Source organism: Octodon degus, unplaced genomic scaffold (assembly GCF_000260255.1).
Source record: "Octodon degus isolate 3935 unplaced genomic scaffold, OctDeg1.0 scaffold00055, whole genome shotgun sequence".
Taxonomy (NCBI): Eukaryota; Metazoa; Chordata; class Mammalia; order Rodentia; family Octodontidae; genus Octodon; species Octodon degus.
In genome coordinates, this window is record NW_004524631.1 from 11889767 (window position 1) to 11905415 (window position 15649).

Consider the following 15649-nt stretch of genomic DNA (forward strand, 5'->3'; position numbering starts at 1 on the left):
AATCCTGTCTCAGCCTCCTGTATAGTTGGGATTACAGGCGGTATGCACTAAACATGACTAAAACTAGCTTCTGAGTCACCCCAACACTCTTGGCTGCATCTTAATCCCTCCTCCACATACCATTTTGTTATGTTTGTTTCCTCTTATAACACTAGCTACATAGGGCTCAGCCAGAAAGCGAGCTGATGTTGGGTCATTGCACTGAGCCTTTTGAATCCATCTGACACAAAGGACAGGGTGGGATATGGATGTCTCCTTTGTTTTTACCTGGGACTATTTGCTTTTCAGGCAGCAGACATTTAGTGCTGTGTGCCTGGCATGATTGTAAGCATTTGCAACTGCAGTGAATTAAAAAAACAAATGAGCTCACTTACTAGATCTAATGTTCTGCTAGGATGAGGTCCAGTTTACACAAGGAATTATTAGAAGCTGATCAGAGCTGGGGTTGTAACTCAGCAATTTGCCAGTTACATACTTTGCTAGCATGTGTGAGGCTGTGGGTTCCATCCCTAGTACAGGCAGAGGGGATTGATCAGTGTCTTCAAAAGATGAAAAATTGTGCCAGGTCGGAATATTGAGGCATGGGATTACAAGCAGGAATTTTTGTGTGTGTGTGTGTGTGTGTGTGTAACCAGGGATTGAACTCAGGCCCTTGCGCTTGCCAGGGAAGCATTATTCTACTGAGCCATCTCCCTGGTCCCCAGGCAGGAAATTTTTAATGAGGTAATCCAGGAAGTCATCAAGTGCAAGATTCTATAGGTTGGATTGTGCCTGCTTCCACTAAGGAGTTAGAAGCTAGTATGACTGGAAAGGAAGCAGTTTAGGGAATGAGGTCTAGGCTATGGGACAGACTTGTCTTTTTGTCAGTATCTCCACTCCCATCATGGGAGCCTTTGCTAACATGAACTTTACTGAAAACTACTGTGTGAACAAGGCTACCATAAAGGTAAGCTCAGAAAAACAGAGGAAGCTGCCTTTGAACTTAAATCAGTGTCGTTTAAGGAAGCCCCAGGAGGCCTGTTGAAGGCTGTTGCCATTTGTGCTGGACTTGGGGACACTGTAGTTTTGCAGGCAGAGGGTTAGGTATGCCTGAGTGTTTGGCACACAGCAGATGCCAACAAATACTAAGAACCGCGGAGCAAGGGGGAGCCACGGGGCCGAGCTATGGTGGTCAAGGAGGGACAGAGGCGGCAGGAAACCTAATTCAAGGTGCGTTCGCAAATAGGCGCAGGAGTCGGGAAGCGACCCCCACCCCACCCAAAACCTCAAGCCTGCGCAGTAGCGAGGTCCGCCGCTCCGAAGATCCGCCTTTCCTCTAACCCTAGGCTCCACCTCAAGAGGGCTGCTGGAGCCCATGGGAAGGGTTAAGGGCGGGACGGAGACTGGTTGAACGTTCTTTAGGCCAATCACTTTGTGAAATATTCAGCTCAGAACAAAAAGACCCCCCCCCTCCACTCTCTGATAGTGAAAACCAATAAAAATCGAGCGGAGGCGGGGGGTGGGGAGGGAAGGGAGGAAAGCAAAATCCTCCTCCAGCTCAGCCACGCCCTTCATTCTTGCTCTGCTTCACCACAGAGAGCAAATACGATTGGCTCCGCGACAACCCTAAAAGGCGGGGCCACACACTTTCATGGTGGGAAGGATCTAGCGGTGGAGGGGTACGTTAGGGCGGGGCTAGACTGTCCTAGCTAAGGTAGCAAAGGCCAATGATTATCTAGGCCACCTCTCTGAGAAAAGTCATTTCTCAAACCTTTATAATTCCTGCCTTTCGAGGCACTTCAGGAGACTACAACTGATTGCCTCATCGGTCATTTTCCTCCTTGCAAAAGTCCCGTTTGCCATCATGGGGATGTACCAAATGAAATCGAGTGGGGGGAGCGAGTGGTGACTGGCACGCCTAGCTACTGATTGCTGCTCACCTCGGCATTAGCAAACGTCTGGCGGGATCGAAACAATATTAAACCACCTCTTTCTCCCTGGCGCCGTTCCAGAGCCAGCGCCACACTCCTCTGTGGGCGCGCAATGGCCGCGCTCCCTCCCACTACAGACGGGTCTTTTGGTACATGCAGTCCGAGGTGAGTCCCCTCCTTTCTACTTCACCTTTTCTAGCGCGTGCGCGCGCATGCGTGGAGCGCGGCGCGCGCGGCTGTTGGGTCGTTGGCTGTTCTACCCTGGGATCGGCCGCGTCTCCGCGAGCAGTTGGCGCTGAGCCGCAAGCCGCCGTGAGCGCTCAGTTCCGAGCGGACCCCAATGAGCCCGGGGGCATCGCCCACAGCGGCCAAGCTCATGGCCGGCTGAGCGGGACGCCGCCTCCGCCTCAGCCACCGCCGCCGCCGCCGCCTCCTCCTCCTCAGCCGGCGGCGGCCCGGGCCCAGCAGCCATGGCCGAAGACTACTGGGACGGGCGCCTGCGGCGAACTGGAGGAAAAGGAAGTCGCGCGGCCTCCTCCCGGGCCGCCGCCCCAGGCGCCGCCGCGCCGGCCCCGCGGCTCTGAGGTTGCTCGCGCGCCCCCGCCGGTGAGCGCTTCTCCCAGACCGGGGGGGAGGGGCTGCCACTTCTGTAGTGCGGGTCCCGACCCCAGGGGGTGCCGGGGTCTGGGCTTTTCACTTGGCAGGTGTCCCCTCCCCCAGCGAGTTTCCCAGAATGCACCGGGACCGGGGGTCATTTGAGGCCTCCCTGACCTTGGCCCCGCCCTGGGCCAGTCCTGGGAGCTGGGGATGGGGAAGTGCTCAGGGTGCTAAAGAGCAAGGTGATAAGGACGGTCTTTGGGGAATGTGTGATAAGAGTGGTGAAAGACTCGAGCTTTGCTAATGGCCTGAGTTTTGCAGGAGTCAGAGCATGTAGCATTATGGTTGTGTAAATTATGAGGCCTAGTGTGTGCTTAAGGAAGGAAATGTAGGATGTAGAGGGACCTGAGGGTCAATGATAGGGGTTAGGGTATCGGCCTAGTTCCGAGACAAGCTAGTGAAGGGGCTGTAGAAAGGCCCACTGTGTATTAACGTGGAGCAGGATAGTAGCATTGGGTTTCTCAGGCCCTGTGTGTGGTGATGAAGGTCAAGATGATGGTAATATTGGTCCAGAGGTGCTTATAGAGGAACAAACAGTTGAAGGACTCCGCTATGGGTTTGTGTTGTTGAGGCTCGTGGCTATAAGGTTGTGTGCATGTAGTAATAAAGATCTGCCTTGTGAGGTTTTGTATACCTCACAAGTAGGGGTAAAGCGGTGGAAGGACTGAAGATGGATAATGGGGCCAGGACGATGGAAGGCCGACCTGAGTCTGTGCGAGTATTAGAATTGTGTGTCAGACAGCGACTTGAGGGAATTGTTTTAGCACTGTAAGAGCTCAGTGTGCTAAGGGTCAAGTTGAGGTGTGAGTTTGCACTATGAAAAGGAATGTGAGACCCCAAAAGGTTCTGGATGATAGTGTATTTGAGGCTCTAATGACTGCTTTTGTGTGTTTTGAGTTATAGGAGCACGTTGCTATTGAGGTCTGCAGTATGCTAGTAAGCACAGAATGTAGTGGAGACTGTTCATGTCTATAGGGCACGCAGCTTCTTGGAGTGTTGATGGGAGAGGGTAGAGCTTTGGAAGGGATCTGGTATATAATAGAGTAATCAGGGCTATGAAGGGATCCAAGTGAACCAACAGGGGTTGTGGCTGTAGAGGGCCTGAAGCAAAGAGTAGTAGAAGACAGAATATGTGATCGTATGGAGGTGTTAAGGTGGACTGCAGCCATGGAAAACTGAAGTGTGTGATAATGGGGGGTGGTCAGGGCTGAATGGAGAGCTATGTGCATTAATGACGGTCAGCCCGTTATAGAACAGTGTGTTTGTGTTCCCCTGAGAGACTGGGCTAAGTAGGAGTTCAGGGTGTGCTAAGGGGAGGCGGGACTGTGTAAGGCCCAGTGTACATTAATAATAAGGGTCAGGGTACAAGTGAAGGTCCAGCTTCTGAAGGGTCACAAGTGTAAGTCAAAAAAGCCAGGCACCCACAAGTTTCACTTTATGCTAATGGGATTCAGAGCTTCATGAAGGTCTGATGAACACTAACTCAGGTCAGCTGTGGAGCACCCCAAGCACATGTTAGGACCCAAATCATGTTGAGGGAACAGTAGGTTAATGGGAGGCAATCAGTGCTGTGAAAAAGCTAACAGGCAGCTGGGCCAAGGAGGAGTTCAAGAATGTGATGGAAACTGGGCATGATGGTGCATGCATGTAATCCCAGCATTTGAGGCTGTAGCAGGAGGATTGCCACAAGTTCAAGGCCAACCTGAACTACATAGTGAAACCCTGTCTCAAACCAAAAACCAGAAAAAAACCCAAACAATGTGATGTTAGAAGGGCCTGAGTGTGTGTAAACAATTCAGTGTGATAGGTTAGAGCTTGAGTATTGATGGGGGTTAGGGATAAAAGAAATTATGGGTGCTCATGGGAGTTAAGATGCAATCAGGCCACTTGAGAACTGGTGTGTACTCACAAGGTTCTGGAAAGATGAGGTCTATGGGAGTAGCAGAGTGTGATGACTGTGTCCTCAAGGTACTATGTGGTATGAGGTGAGTTTGCTTAGGTATGAGAGTAGTCTGAGGATGGATTAGAAGTCAAGGATATATGACCTCTTGAGATAGAGTTGTATGTCTGCTTGCTTGCTTGCTTTTCTTTCTTTCTGTGACCATACTCATTAACTGCTTCCTTATTCAGAAATCGATAGACTCACAAAACTGAAATGATTTTATTTATATATATATAAAGTGTAAGAAGAACTTATTAAGAGAAAGAAAGCTGTCTGAGAGGAATAGGAGACCCGGAAAGTGGGTTGCTTACCAACCCTACTTCTCAGGAATGTTTTATTGAGTAAAACTACGAGATGACACTGCCTTAAGGTGGGATAGAACTATAATGATCAATAAGAGTACAGTATAAAATTATAAGATAAAAATAAAATTATAAGATAGTTTCTTAGATAATATTGATAATAATTTCCAGTAGCAAATCATAGGATGGGTGTGAGGTGGGACAAAACTATGGTCAACCAATAAGTATATGACAAGTATAGTTGCTAGTGTAATCTTAATTAAATGGGGATCAAATGGGGAAACAAATCACAGAGTGAGCACACATGGACAGACAAGGACTTTCCTGGAATGGGTATGTTAAGGTTTGGTCCCTCACCCCTAGGTGATTGATGCCTACTAAGAATATAAATCACTGCTGTTCATCCCTAAGGGAAGTATATGAGCGAATAGTTCTTTTTCTTTTTTTTTCCTTAAAAGCTTGTCCTTCAGTGAATGTGCCTGCAGCCACAGTTATCTTCTACATTGACCTCTTGAGGGCCCAGCCCCATCTGACTGCATACAATATTTCTACCTAACTTAGCTGTCTATTTCCCCCTCTGAAGGAGTACCCCTGACTGCCGTGAGGAGACAAGGTTCGAAGACCATCTGGCTACTTCTGGCCGAAGAGGGTCCTAGTTGTGGATTGGCAGTCAGAGCTACTCCACAGAGGGTCTACCTAACAGCTCTCAGTAGGCACCAAATGTTTGTATTTTGGGTGGATGTACAGTTTTAAATCTCCATTCGATTATCTTGGTTGAAGACCTCCAGATGATATAGGGGAATGAAACTCAACCTATGAGATGTCCAAAATGTCAAGTTTGTGTTCTCTAAAATCAAATGAATTCTAGGAACCAAGACTAAGGAAGAATTTATTGAAAGAAAATGTCTGTCTAAGGGGGACAGAAGGGGACCTGGAAGGTGGGTTGCCCCTGAAATGATAATACTTAATAAAGTTTTGCTGCATATAAATGTCCAGGTAAAAATAAAAATAAATTAAAAAAAATAAATGTCCAGGTATCTCTATTCACTGGAACCTGCCTAGCCCTCCCCTTCTAGAAGTATTGTGTCATATATACATTTTGTGCCCTACCTTCCTCAATCCCCCCAAAATTGAGTTCCAACATGTCCAATCCTTGGGGATTCCATTTAGAGGTCATTACCTATGGTTCCTCCTGGCTCCCTTTCTAACCTACATTCAGTTCTGCTTATCATTTCTCTTAGTCCCTCCCCCTAGTTCCTGTCACCACATGCAACGCAACTGGGTATCAGTGCCATATGGGACACATAAGGTAGTCTTTGGGAGCTGGCCATGCTTCACCTTTCCCAGCCCTAGGTGCACTGTTTATCCTTCAGCATCAGGATTTTGTCATCCTGGGTTCTCTTGTGGTAGACCTCATCCTCGAAGATCAGTATTCTGCTATGCTGACCCCTTATACCATCTTTGGGGCAGTGAGTCCTGCTAGGCTGAAGGGGAGGTGGGAACTGCTAGGGTAAGCATTTGATTTCAAGATAACAGATGACCCATTTCTCTCCTTGAATCCAGCCCCAGCCTCATCCTCTGCCTCCTATCTAGTTCTACTTCCCTTAGGCCCAGGGCCATCTTAGGCCCTGCTGTGAGTCCAGATGGTTCCTGGGCCAGGTCTTCCTTGCGGGTGTAAAGCCCAGGAGGAAGCAGAAGAAGGCCAGTCTAAAGCTTTTGATAGGCCTATTCCCTCTAATAGTACATTTAGATCATCTTACTGTTGATGCCAGTGCTCCTAGGCTACCTTGTTTGGGGTTATTCATGAATAGTAGGCACTCCCCACTTTGGCAGAGTTTGATCCTAGTCCCTCAGCTCCTGGGTTCATTTATTTCTGCTGCATGCACTTTTTGAGTGTCTACTCTGTGTCAGTCATTATTCTAGGTCCTTGGGATATAGCTGTGACAGATAGAAATCTACTCTGGTATAGCTGATCTAGTGGCCATGAGGAGATAGTAAAGAACAAAGAAGCCAGTAAGTAGATGGTGTCATTTCTGAGGAGGTGATGAGTGCTGGGGGGGATCATTGGCAAGGTGAGGGAGTTCAGAATGGTTGAGATTTTAAATATTCATGGAGGCCTGGTGAAAAAGATAATATTTGAGCAATGGACTGAAGAGGGTGAGAAATGAACTATTTCACAATTTGGGGAAAGCATGTTCTTGGTGCCAGGAACATCCAGTGCGAAGGCCCTGAGATGAGGCTCTGCTGGGTGTGGTTGCAGAACAGCAACTAGGAATGATTAAGGAGGAAGCTGAGGCCAGAGCTATAACCAGGAAAATGGGATAAGATCTGTGGGCCACATTGAGGACTGGGGCATTGATTTGGAGTGATATGGGAGATGTGGTATATTCTGTTTGAGGAGAAATGTGACTTGGCTTATAAAAATATAGGGTGGACTCTGTGGTTTCCAACTTGATAAAACTTTCCCAGCAGCCCTGAAGACAACTGGTCTACGTTCAGTTACCCCCCACAGTCCCACCAAGTGGTTGGGACTGGGCAGGACCACCTCCCCCCTATTTGGGTGGAGCAGTGGTATGGTCCTTCATGACAATGGTTGCTAGGGGGAAGTAGGAGGGGTCCCTGTGGCATCAGAGAGCCTTCTGCCTTGGTAGTTGGGGGTAAGGTGGGGCTGTTGCCAGTGAAAGATGCCATTCTATAGGCACAGCCAGGGCTGTATCAATGGTCTCACTGTTGGTGGGCAGCCCTTTGTTCCACCTATGGCTGGGTCTGTCACTGAGACTACACCTGAAGATGAGTGCTGCGGAGTTCTCTGCTCCCGCAGTGAGGCTGCCACTGTAGATACCAGCAATGCCCTGGGTGGGCCTTTGCCCTCAGCCAGCTACACAAGTCTGAGGATCCAGGTGGGCTACTCAGGGGTAGGTTCCCAAGGGGCTGGCTATGGGTTAGCTGATAATGACAGGGGGTTCTATCTTTGCCAGGTTTCCAGAAATCCTGAGTTTTTGCAGGAGTTCTTGGTGTTTGGATGGGCTTTAACACATATTCATGTCTGTCCACCACTAGCCAGAGGCTTTAGGGGGCCTATAGTGTTCCAGCTAATTTGGGCCCCACTTTTATCCATGCCCCTGTTCAGGTCGCCATGGATCGGATGAAGAAGATCAAACGGCAGCTGTCAATGACACTCCGAGGGGGCCGAGGCCTAGATAAAACCAATGGTGCCCCTGAGCAGATAGGCTTGGATGAGAGTGGCGGGGGTGGTGGCAGTGACCTTGGAGAGGCCCCCACACGCATACCACCTGGTGAACCTCGCTGTGGACGGGGCCCACTCAGCTCTGCACCAGGTGGGTCTGCTGATTATGCCCTGTCCCTGCCCTTGTTCCCAGGTGCTGCCTTCCAGACAAATTCCTCTAGAATTTTGTTGTTTTCATTTTTCTTTCTCCATTTTCTCCCCCTTTCATATTTTCTTCTTCAATACCCTGTGTCCGTCTGTCCATTTGTGTCCCTTTCCTTGGCTTTGTATCTAGGCCCCAGGGGGAGGAAGGGTTCCTTGCCTGTTGCAGCTGCCCCAAGGCTCCCTCTGCCCTTCTCCTGCACTCCACGGTGGCCCTCCCAGGCCTCCCGGCGCCTGTCTGCCCTGGGCCTGCCTTCCCAGGGCTCTTGGCTACCTCTGCCGCCACCTGCCTTCTGGCCCTGGGCCAGCCGCAATCTCAGCTCACCCCTGGAACAGGGTGCTCCACCAGGTGACTATTGTTCTCCCAGTCTGTATAACCTGTCCTGGGCCTCCCTGGGCCTCCCTTGGCCCCACCACCCTCTCCCTGAGGGACTCCAGACTGCTGCAAGGGCCATGAGCCACACATGGGTGTGATAAGGGAATGCATTGTATGGGGGAGGGGGTTTTCTTGACCCCCATTTGGCCTGCCCTCCTCCTCTCCCCACCACCAGAGATTGTACATGAGGACTTGAAGATGGGGTCTGATGGGGAGAGTGACCAGGCTTCAGCTACATCCTCGGATGAGGTGCAGTCTCCAGTGAGAGTGCGCATGCGTAACCACCCCCCACGCAAGATCTCCACTGAGGTGCTTAACCCCCCATCCTGGTGATGGAGGAGCTGGAAAAGGGGGCTAGGTCTGAAGAGGTAGAGCTCATGGTCCCGTTTCTTACCTACTAGGACATCAACAAGCGCCTATCACTACCAGCCGACATCCGGCTGCCTGAGGGCTACCTTGAGAAGCTGACCCTCAATAGCCCCATCTTTGATAAGCCCCTTAGCCGCCGCCTCCGCCGTGTCAGCCTGGTGAGCACCTTCTGTTCTTGTCCTGTTCTCTTCCTCTTCTGCTGCTTTCCCGAGTCTGCTTTAACCTGCTTCCTTCCCCTCACAGTCCGAGATTGGCTTTGGGAAACTGGAGACATACATCAAGCTGGACAAGCTGGGTGAGGTGAGAGACATGAGGCCTATGGTAGGGTAGGAATCAGTGGGAAAGCTGCAGCCTCATAGTGCCACTTCTGTCACTTGCTCATGTTCCAGGGTACCTATGCCACTGTATACAAAGGCAAGAGCAAGCTCACAGACAACCTTGTGGCACTCAAGGAGATCAGACTGGAACATGAAGAGGGGGCACCCTGCACGGCCATACGGGAAGGTACAGACTCCATTTCATCTGCCTTAGGCTTTTTTTTTTTTTTTTGCGGAACTGGGGATTGAACTCATACCCTTGTGCTTGCCAGGGAAGCACTTATTCCACTGAGCCATCTCCCAGGCCCATGCCTTAGGCTTTTGTGACTCACATATATATACACTTATGCAGTGGTGAGGACAGAGAGTTGCGGGTTCTGGGACATTTGTCCCCAAAGCTCTGGAGTATGTGAGAATGCCTATCACTCACATATAATCCAGGTAATGATAAGAGTAATCAAGAATCTGTGACCACAGGGCCGGGGAGATAGCTCAGTAGATTAAGTGCTTGCCTGGCAAGCGCAAGGGCCTGAGTTCAATCCCCGGTTCCACAAAAAATAAATAAATAAAAATAAAATTAAAAAAAAAAAAGAATCTGTGACCAGAAGGAAGGTGAACAAATTACAAACCATGGTGCTCACTTTAGTGCTGAAAACAGACTTTCAAAGGCTCACAGTATTATATGCAGTGGATTTGAATTGTACAGGAAGTAAGTGCAAATCCAGCTTCACCGAAATAGGCTGTGTGTTTTGCATAAACCTGTAGCCTTAGTTCTGGGTTCTTACATGGTATACCTCTATTGGCCTTCCTTTTTTTTTTTCATTTATGTATTTAGTACAGGGTCTCACTATGCAGCTCAGACTCGTAGTGAACCTCCTGTTTTCAGCCTTCCCAGTGCTGGGATTACAGGTGTGCACCACCACACCTGGATTTGGTCACTGGCTCAGCGTGCCCTAGGGGCAGGGGCCAGTACAGAATGCAGGAATGGGGATCGAACCCTGGTCCCTGCACTTGCCAAAGCAGGGCTTAGTCCACTGAGCTATCTTGCCGGCCCTGGTAATTATTTTCCATATCCGGAATATAGAGACACTTCTTCTGTTAAGGAGGCACTTCTTTCTAGCACAGGATGGGTTAGAGGTGGTTGCTGTGAAGCATTACCCTAATCAGCATGGGGAAAGAAGGAAAACTGTTCATCTTTGTCTGGTCCTTATCCTCACCTTAGTCCTCAGGGTGGAGCCCTGACTCTTACGCTCCACTTCCATTTTTCCTGCAGTGTCCCTGCTCAAAGACCTCAAACATGCCAACATTGTTACACTACATGATATCATCCATACAGAGAAGTCACTCACCCTTGTCTTTGAGTACCTGGTAAGGTTGGGTGGCAGTTGGCCCTGGCAGGAGGTGGGCAGGTAGCCAGCAGCTACACAACATGACCTTCATTCCTGACTATCTCTTTTCTCCTCAGGACAAGGACCTGAAGCAGTACCTGGATGACTGTGGGAACGTCATCAACATGCACAATGTGAAAGTGGGTTTGGGGAAGGAAGCAGGGGCAGGAGGGGGCGCCCATTCACCCCCTCCATCTCACCCTACAGATCCCCAGAAGTGGGCCTTTTCCCATTTGGCTTTTTTTGCTGGGAACCCTTGGAAGGGTGTTGGGAGCCTATCCTTTTTTGTGTGTGAAAAAACTCAGGGTCAGTGTCTGGGGAGGATTAATGCCTGCTTACTAGGGATCAGACTGCTGGATATCCTTTGACTTCTGCCTGCCATTCCGGGGTCTCTAGCTGTTCCTGTTCCAGCTGCTTCGTGGCCTGGCCTACTGCCACCGGCAGAAGGTGCTACACCGAGACCTCAAGCCCCAGAACCTGCTCATCAATGAGAGGGGAGAACTCAAGCTGGCTGACTTTGGTACCCACCAGTGTGCCCTTTCCTGTTGATCCCCCAGCCTTACTCTCCCAATGCTACAGGGCACTCTCAGTCCAAACCCTCCCCCCCGTACTCCCCCCCAGAAAAGCCCAACTGCTCATGGTCTCCTTTTTCCAGCTGTTCCTTCCCTTCAATTCCTAGGCCTGGCCCGGGCCAAGTCAATCCCAACAAAGACCTACTCCAATGAGGTGGTGACACTGTGGTACCGGCCCCCTGACATCCTGCTTGGTTCCACGGACTATTCTACCCAAATTGACATGTGGTGAGGAGAGGTGAAAGTGGAGCAGGGATCGGGAGGCTAAGGTAGTAGGATTGTTTTGAGTTTAAGACCAGCCTAGGCTGCAAAGTGAGCTCAAGGCCAGCCTTAGCTGCATAGCAAGACCCTGTCTCAAAAAGAAAAGAAAAAGAAGAAAGTGTAGCAAAGGCCAGGCAGTAAAGGGGAGTGGCTTCATCACAACAGTCAACTAGTAAGTTGCTTATTTACTGTGCCTTCCCTGCCCAGGGGTGTGGGCTGCATCTTCTACGAGATGGCCACGGGTCGGCCCCTCTTCCCAGGCTCCACAGTGGAGGAACAGCTGCACTTCATCTTCCGCATCTTGGGTGAGTAGACATGTACCATAGGAGCTGTGAGAACATGCAGGGAGAACCTGAGATATTTGGGGTAACTTTTTTTCCCTGCCAGGAACCCCAACTGAGGAGACATGGCCAGGCATCCTGTCTAATGAGGAGTTCAAAACATACAACTACCCCAAGTACCGAGCCGAGGCCCTTTTGAGCCATGCACCCCGGTGAGGTTGGTGGGTGGGTGGATACTAAGGGGTCAGAGTGCCCAAACTGAATGTAAAACAGATCCCTTTGTCCTTGTGGTAGACTTGATAGTGATGGGGCTGACCTCCTCACCAAGCTGCTGCAGGTGAGACTACATTTCTGGACCAGCCTTGGATGTGGGGGGATTCCAGGTGTGGGGAAATAGGGACCTCCAGGGTAGGGTGTGAGGCAGGCAGGAAAAAAGACTAATTGTTGAAAATACCAATATATCTTCCTCCTGCAACTCAGTTTGAGGGCCGAAATCGGATCTCCGCAGAGGATGCCATGAAACATCCATTCTTTCTCAGCCTGGGGGAGCGGATCCACAAACTTCCTGACAGTGAGTGGAGCAGGGGGAATAGTTGGGCTGAGGCAGGGGCTGTAGGAAACAGACTGCTAGAGACAACTGAGCAGGTTATACAGGGTTCTGGCTGTGTCATCTCTAAGGAAGGGACATCCTCATTGATGTGTGTGATACATTATTTTATTGTAAAAATTTATTTTTTAGTTTTCAGTTCCTTTTCCTTTTTCTTTCTTTCTTTTTTTTTTTTTTTTGTGGAACCAGGAATTGAATGCAGACCCTTGCGCTTGCCAGGGAAGCGCTTATTCTACTGAGCCATCTCTCCAGCCCCTCCTTTTCCTTTCATGAAGTTACAAAACATACGATGTTTAAAAATAAATGCCACCAATAATGGTGTGCATGCCTGTAATCCCAGTACTTGAAATGCTGAGACAGGATGATTGCTGAGGGTTTAAAGACAGTCTGGTCTGCATAGTGAGTTTGAGGCCAGGCTGAACTGTACGGTGAGACTCTGTCTCAAAAAATGCAATATAACTTTACTTTTTTAAAAAGGTATTTCCTTTAATTATATATGGTACAACATACATAAATCACAAGTGTATGACATGATGAATTTTCAAAAATTAAACAGACCCGTGTAACTATCTCGAAGGTCTTAACAATAGATATCCCCCCAGATCTCCTCACCTTCTTGGGTTTTTCTAGGCCTGCTCCCCAACAGGAACTACTGTTTTATTTTTTTTTAGTATGAGATGCAACCCAGGGCCTTGTGTTTGATGGGCAAGCACTGTAGCACTGTGCTATACCTCCAATCCTGCTTTGTTTTTCAATCCTACTGTTGTGATTCCTAACACATCATAAGTAAGTTTTTCAGGGCCAGGGAGATGGCTCAGTGGAATAAGCGCTTCCCTTGCAAGCGCAAGGACCTGAGTTCAATCTCCAGTACCGTAAAAAAAAAAAAAAAAAAAAACCCAAAAAACAAAAGCAAACAAAACAAAAAACACATAAGTAAGTTTTCCCTGCTCTTGTACTTTATGGACATGGAATCATATGGGATGTTCTCTTTGTTTTTGGCTTTTAAAAAAACTTTTTAATACAGACATTTCCAAATTATATGTACTTATATATCAGACAAAAAAGTATGAGTCCACATGTGCTCCAGAAACTCAAGTGGTGGCCAACTGGTTGTTTCCCTCTGATTATTCTGAATTCAGTCCAATCCCAGACATCACATCCTTAATTTCAGCATGTATCTATAAAAGATTTTTTAAAATAACTATCATCAAGCCTAGAAAATGGCCCACCAGTCTTTCTATTGAATTAATATTTAAATTAAATTCCCAACCATCACCCATCTGTGGACATAACAGGTGATAATTGTAATTCCAGTATCATATCTGACACATCAAGTTATTTTGTTTCATGCAGTATCTCATATCACATATTCCCTAGTTACAGCTGGTTTATATATGGGTTTAGTTGACAGATGAAAACCCCTCAAAGAAGGGGCAACTTGTTCTAATTCCCATAGTGAGGTCATATCCAGGCTGGTCCTGGATAGCCCCATGAGTCATCCCCCACATCTGTGTCTCCTCCCCCACAGCTACTTCCATATTTGCACTAAAAGAGATCCAGCTACAAAAAGAGGCCAGCCTTCGGTCTTCATCAATGCCTGACTCAGGTAGGTATGCTCCCACCCCTCCCTGTGTCACCCATCAACCTGCTTGCCTACCAACAGCCGTCCGCTCTGCTTTCCCTGCAGGCAGGCCAGCTTTCCATGTGGTGGACACCGAGTTCTAAGCCAACTTCTAAGCCACAGACCGAGGCCCCAGCAGGCAGCAGCTGGAGGGATGCCACTCCCCTCACAGGGCAGCCCCAACTGCATTTTCCCTGCTTGCCTTTCTACCTGCCTGAGCCACTCTCGCCTGCCCACTTGTTCCCTCCACCTGCCCAAACATCCTACCATTGGCCTGTCAGCCCACCCATTGGCCTGTCTGCTGGGTGCTAACAAAGCTCTCTCTCATCACCCCTCTGCTTGGTCTGTCTCTCTGTCTTGGTAGTTGCCGGCGGACAGCATGGCCGTGCCAGCCTCCCACACTGAGGCCAGGCCTACCCTTTCTCATCATACCCTCCCCAGGACCACTACCCTTCGGCCAGCCAGGGGTCTGGAAATAGCCCAGGCTGGGGCTCTCAACTCAAGACAAGAAGGTAGAGGTGCCTTGGGTCTAAGGCATCCTCTGCCTGCTTTCCTGCCTGTCTAACCTGCCTCATGTTCTGTGGGCCTTTTTTTTTGTTTGTTTGTTTTGTTTCATTCATTGTTTTTTTATTATTTTAAATGAGGTTTTCATTCTTTAAATGCAATATCTCTGTATACAGACTGGCTGGGCCCCACCTCCCTGTGTGTGTGGCCCTCCCACAGTATTTTGTGCAATGAAGCCCTATTCCCAGCCTTTCAAAGGCAGGGCCACACACAGCCCCTACTTGGAACCCTGACCATACCAGACCCTGGGATCGGCTATAGGAAAGCATGCCTCAGCCACTCGCCTTCCCCCACCTGCCATCCCCAGCCACAGGGGGATCTGAGAACTGTTGGGGATTCTGGGAGATGGACAAGGTGGGGGCCCCACTCCTTTCCTCCTGCAATCCTGTAGCCAGGGCCTCCTACCTTCTCAGGGTCTCCCCAGCCCAGCCCTCCTGCCCTTTCCCACTCGGTGCTGTTGAGTAGGGGCCCTGCCAGGAACTGACCAACTCAGTGAGGAGCCATAGTGTGTATATGTGCACAAGCAGGGACAGAGGGGCACTTGGGGGGTGTGCCCAGGTGTTGCTCCCTAATCCTCGGGAGGGTGAGGCAGGGCAGGACAGTCTCCAGGGTGAGTCCCTGGATGGGTGGTTATCTCCCCTTCTTCCACCCTAAGCCCTGGGGCCCTTAAATGGGGTGGGAGGGCTGGGGTGGGAGCCCTCCTAGTGGGATTTGGGGGGCTTGGGTTTCTGAATGCACCATAATCGCTGTATGAAACATTAAAAAGTCTCAAGTGAAAAGCCTGATTCCAAATCCCTCTTAAGGGGGGGGGGCTTAAGCTGGGGTGATTGCTAGGACCTTGAATTAAGTCTAGTCCTAACCTGGGAGAGCACTGGGAATGGGCCTAGGACACAGCACAAACATGAGAAAGGCCTTTAAGGGCTTACCCATGTAATGGTAAAACATCAAATTGAAGCAGATAGGGCAGGCTGTAATAGACTGATGAGCTGAGGATCAAGCAGAGGAGTTAAACAACCAGCAATATGAGGAATCCTGTGAGTGGAGGCAAAAGGCTATAGAGTGACTGAAGGACACTAGGGGGCCCAGTAGAACCA

The 15649-nt window shown here is 49.4% G+C and overlaps 1 protein-coding gene across 6 annotated transcripts; it reads left to right on the forward strand.

The window, feature by feature from the left end:
- Positions 1–1548: 1548 nt before the first annotated feature.
- Positions 1549–15334, forward strand: Cdk16 (cyclin dependent kinase 16). 6 transcript variants are annotated; one of them, XM_023717765.1, is made up of 17 exons: positions 1762–2075; positions 7942–8149; positions 8333–8548; positions 8751–8884; positions 8977–9102; positions 9188–9244; positions 9334–9448; positions 10535–10629; positions 10727–10789; positions 11046–11169; positions 11329–11449; positions 11690–11787; positions 11870–11975; positions 12058–12100; positions 12244–12334; positions 13899–13976; positions 14356–15328. In XM_023717765.1, exons 1-17 carry the CDS (start codon positions 2064–2066, stop codon positions 14394–14396), a joined length of 1728 nt encoding a protein of 575 aa, XP_023573533.1. In that variant the 5' UTR covers positions 1762–2063; the 3' UTR covers positions 14397–15328. The 6 variants fall into 6 exon arrangements, with proteins under 6 accessions (XP_004633559.1, XP_023573533.1, XP_023573534.1 ...); XM_023717766.1 differs by lacking the exon at positions 14356–15328 and adding an exon at positions 14058–14324 and having other exon boundaries at positions 1766–2075; XM_023717767.1 differs by lacking the exon at positions 1762–2075 and adding an exon at positions 2115–2516.
- Positions 15335–15649: the final 315 nt, after the last annotated feature.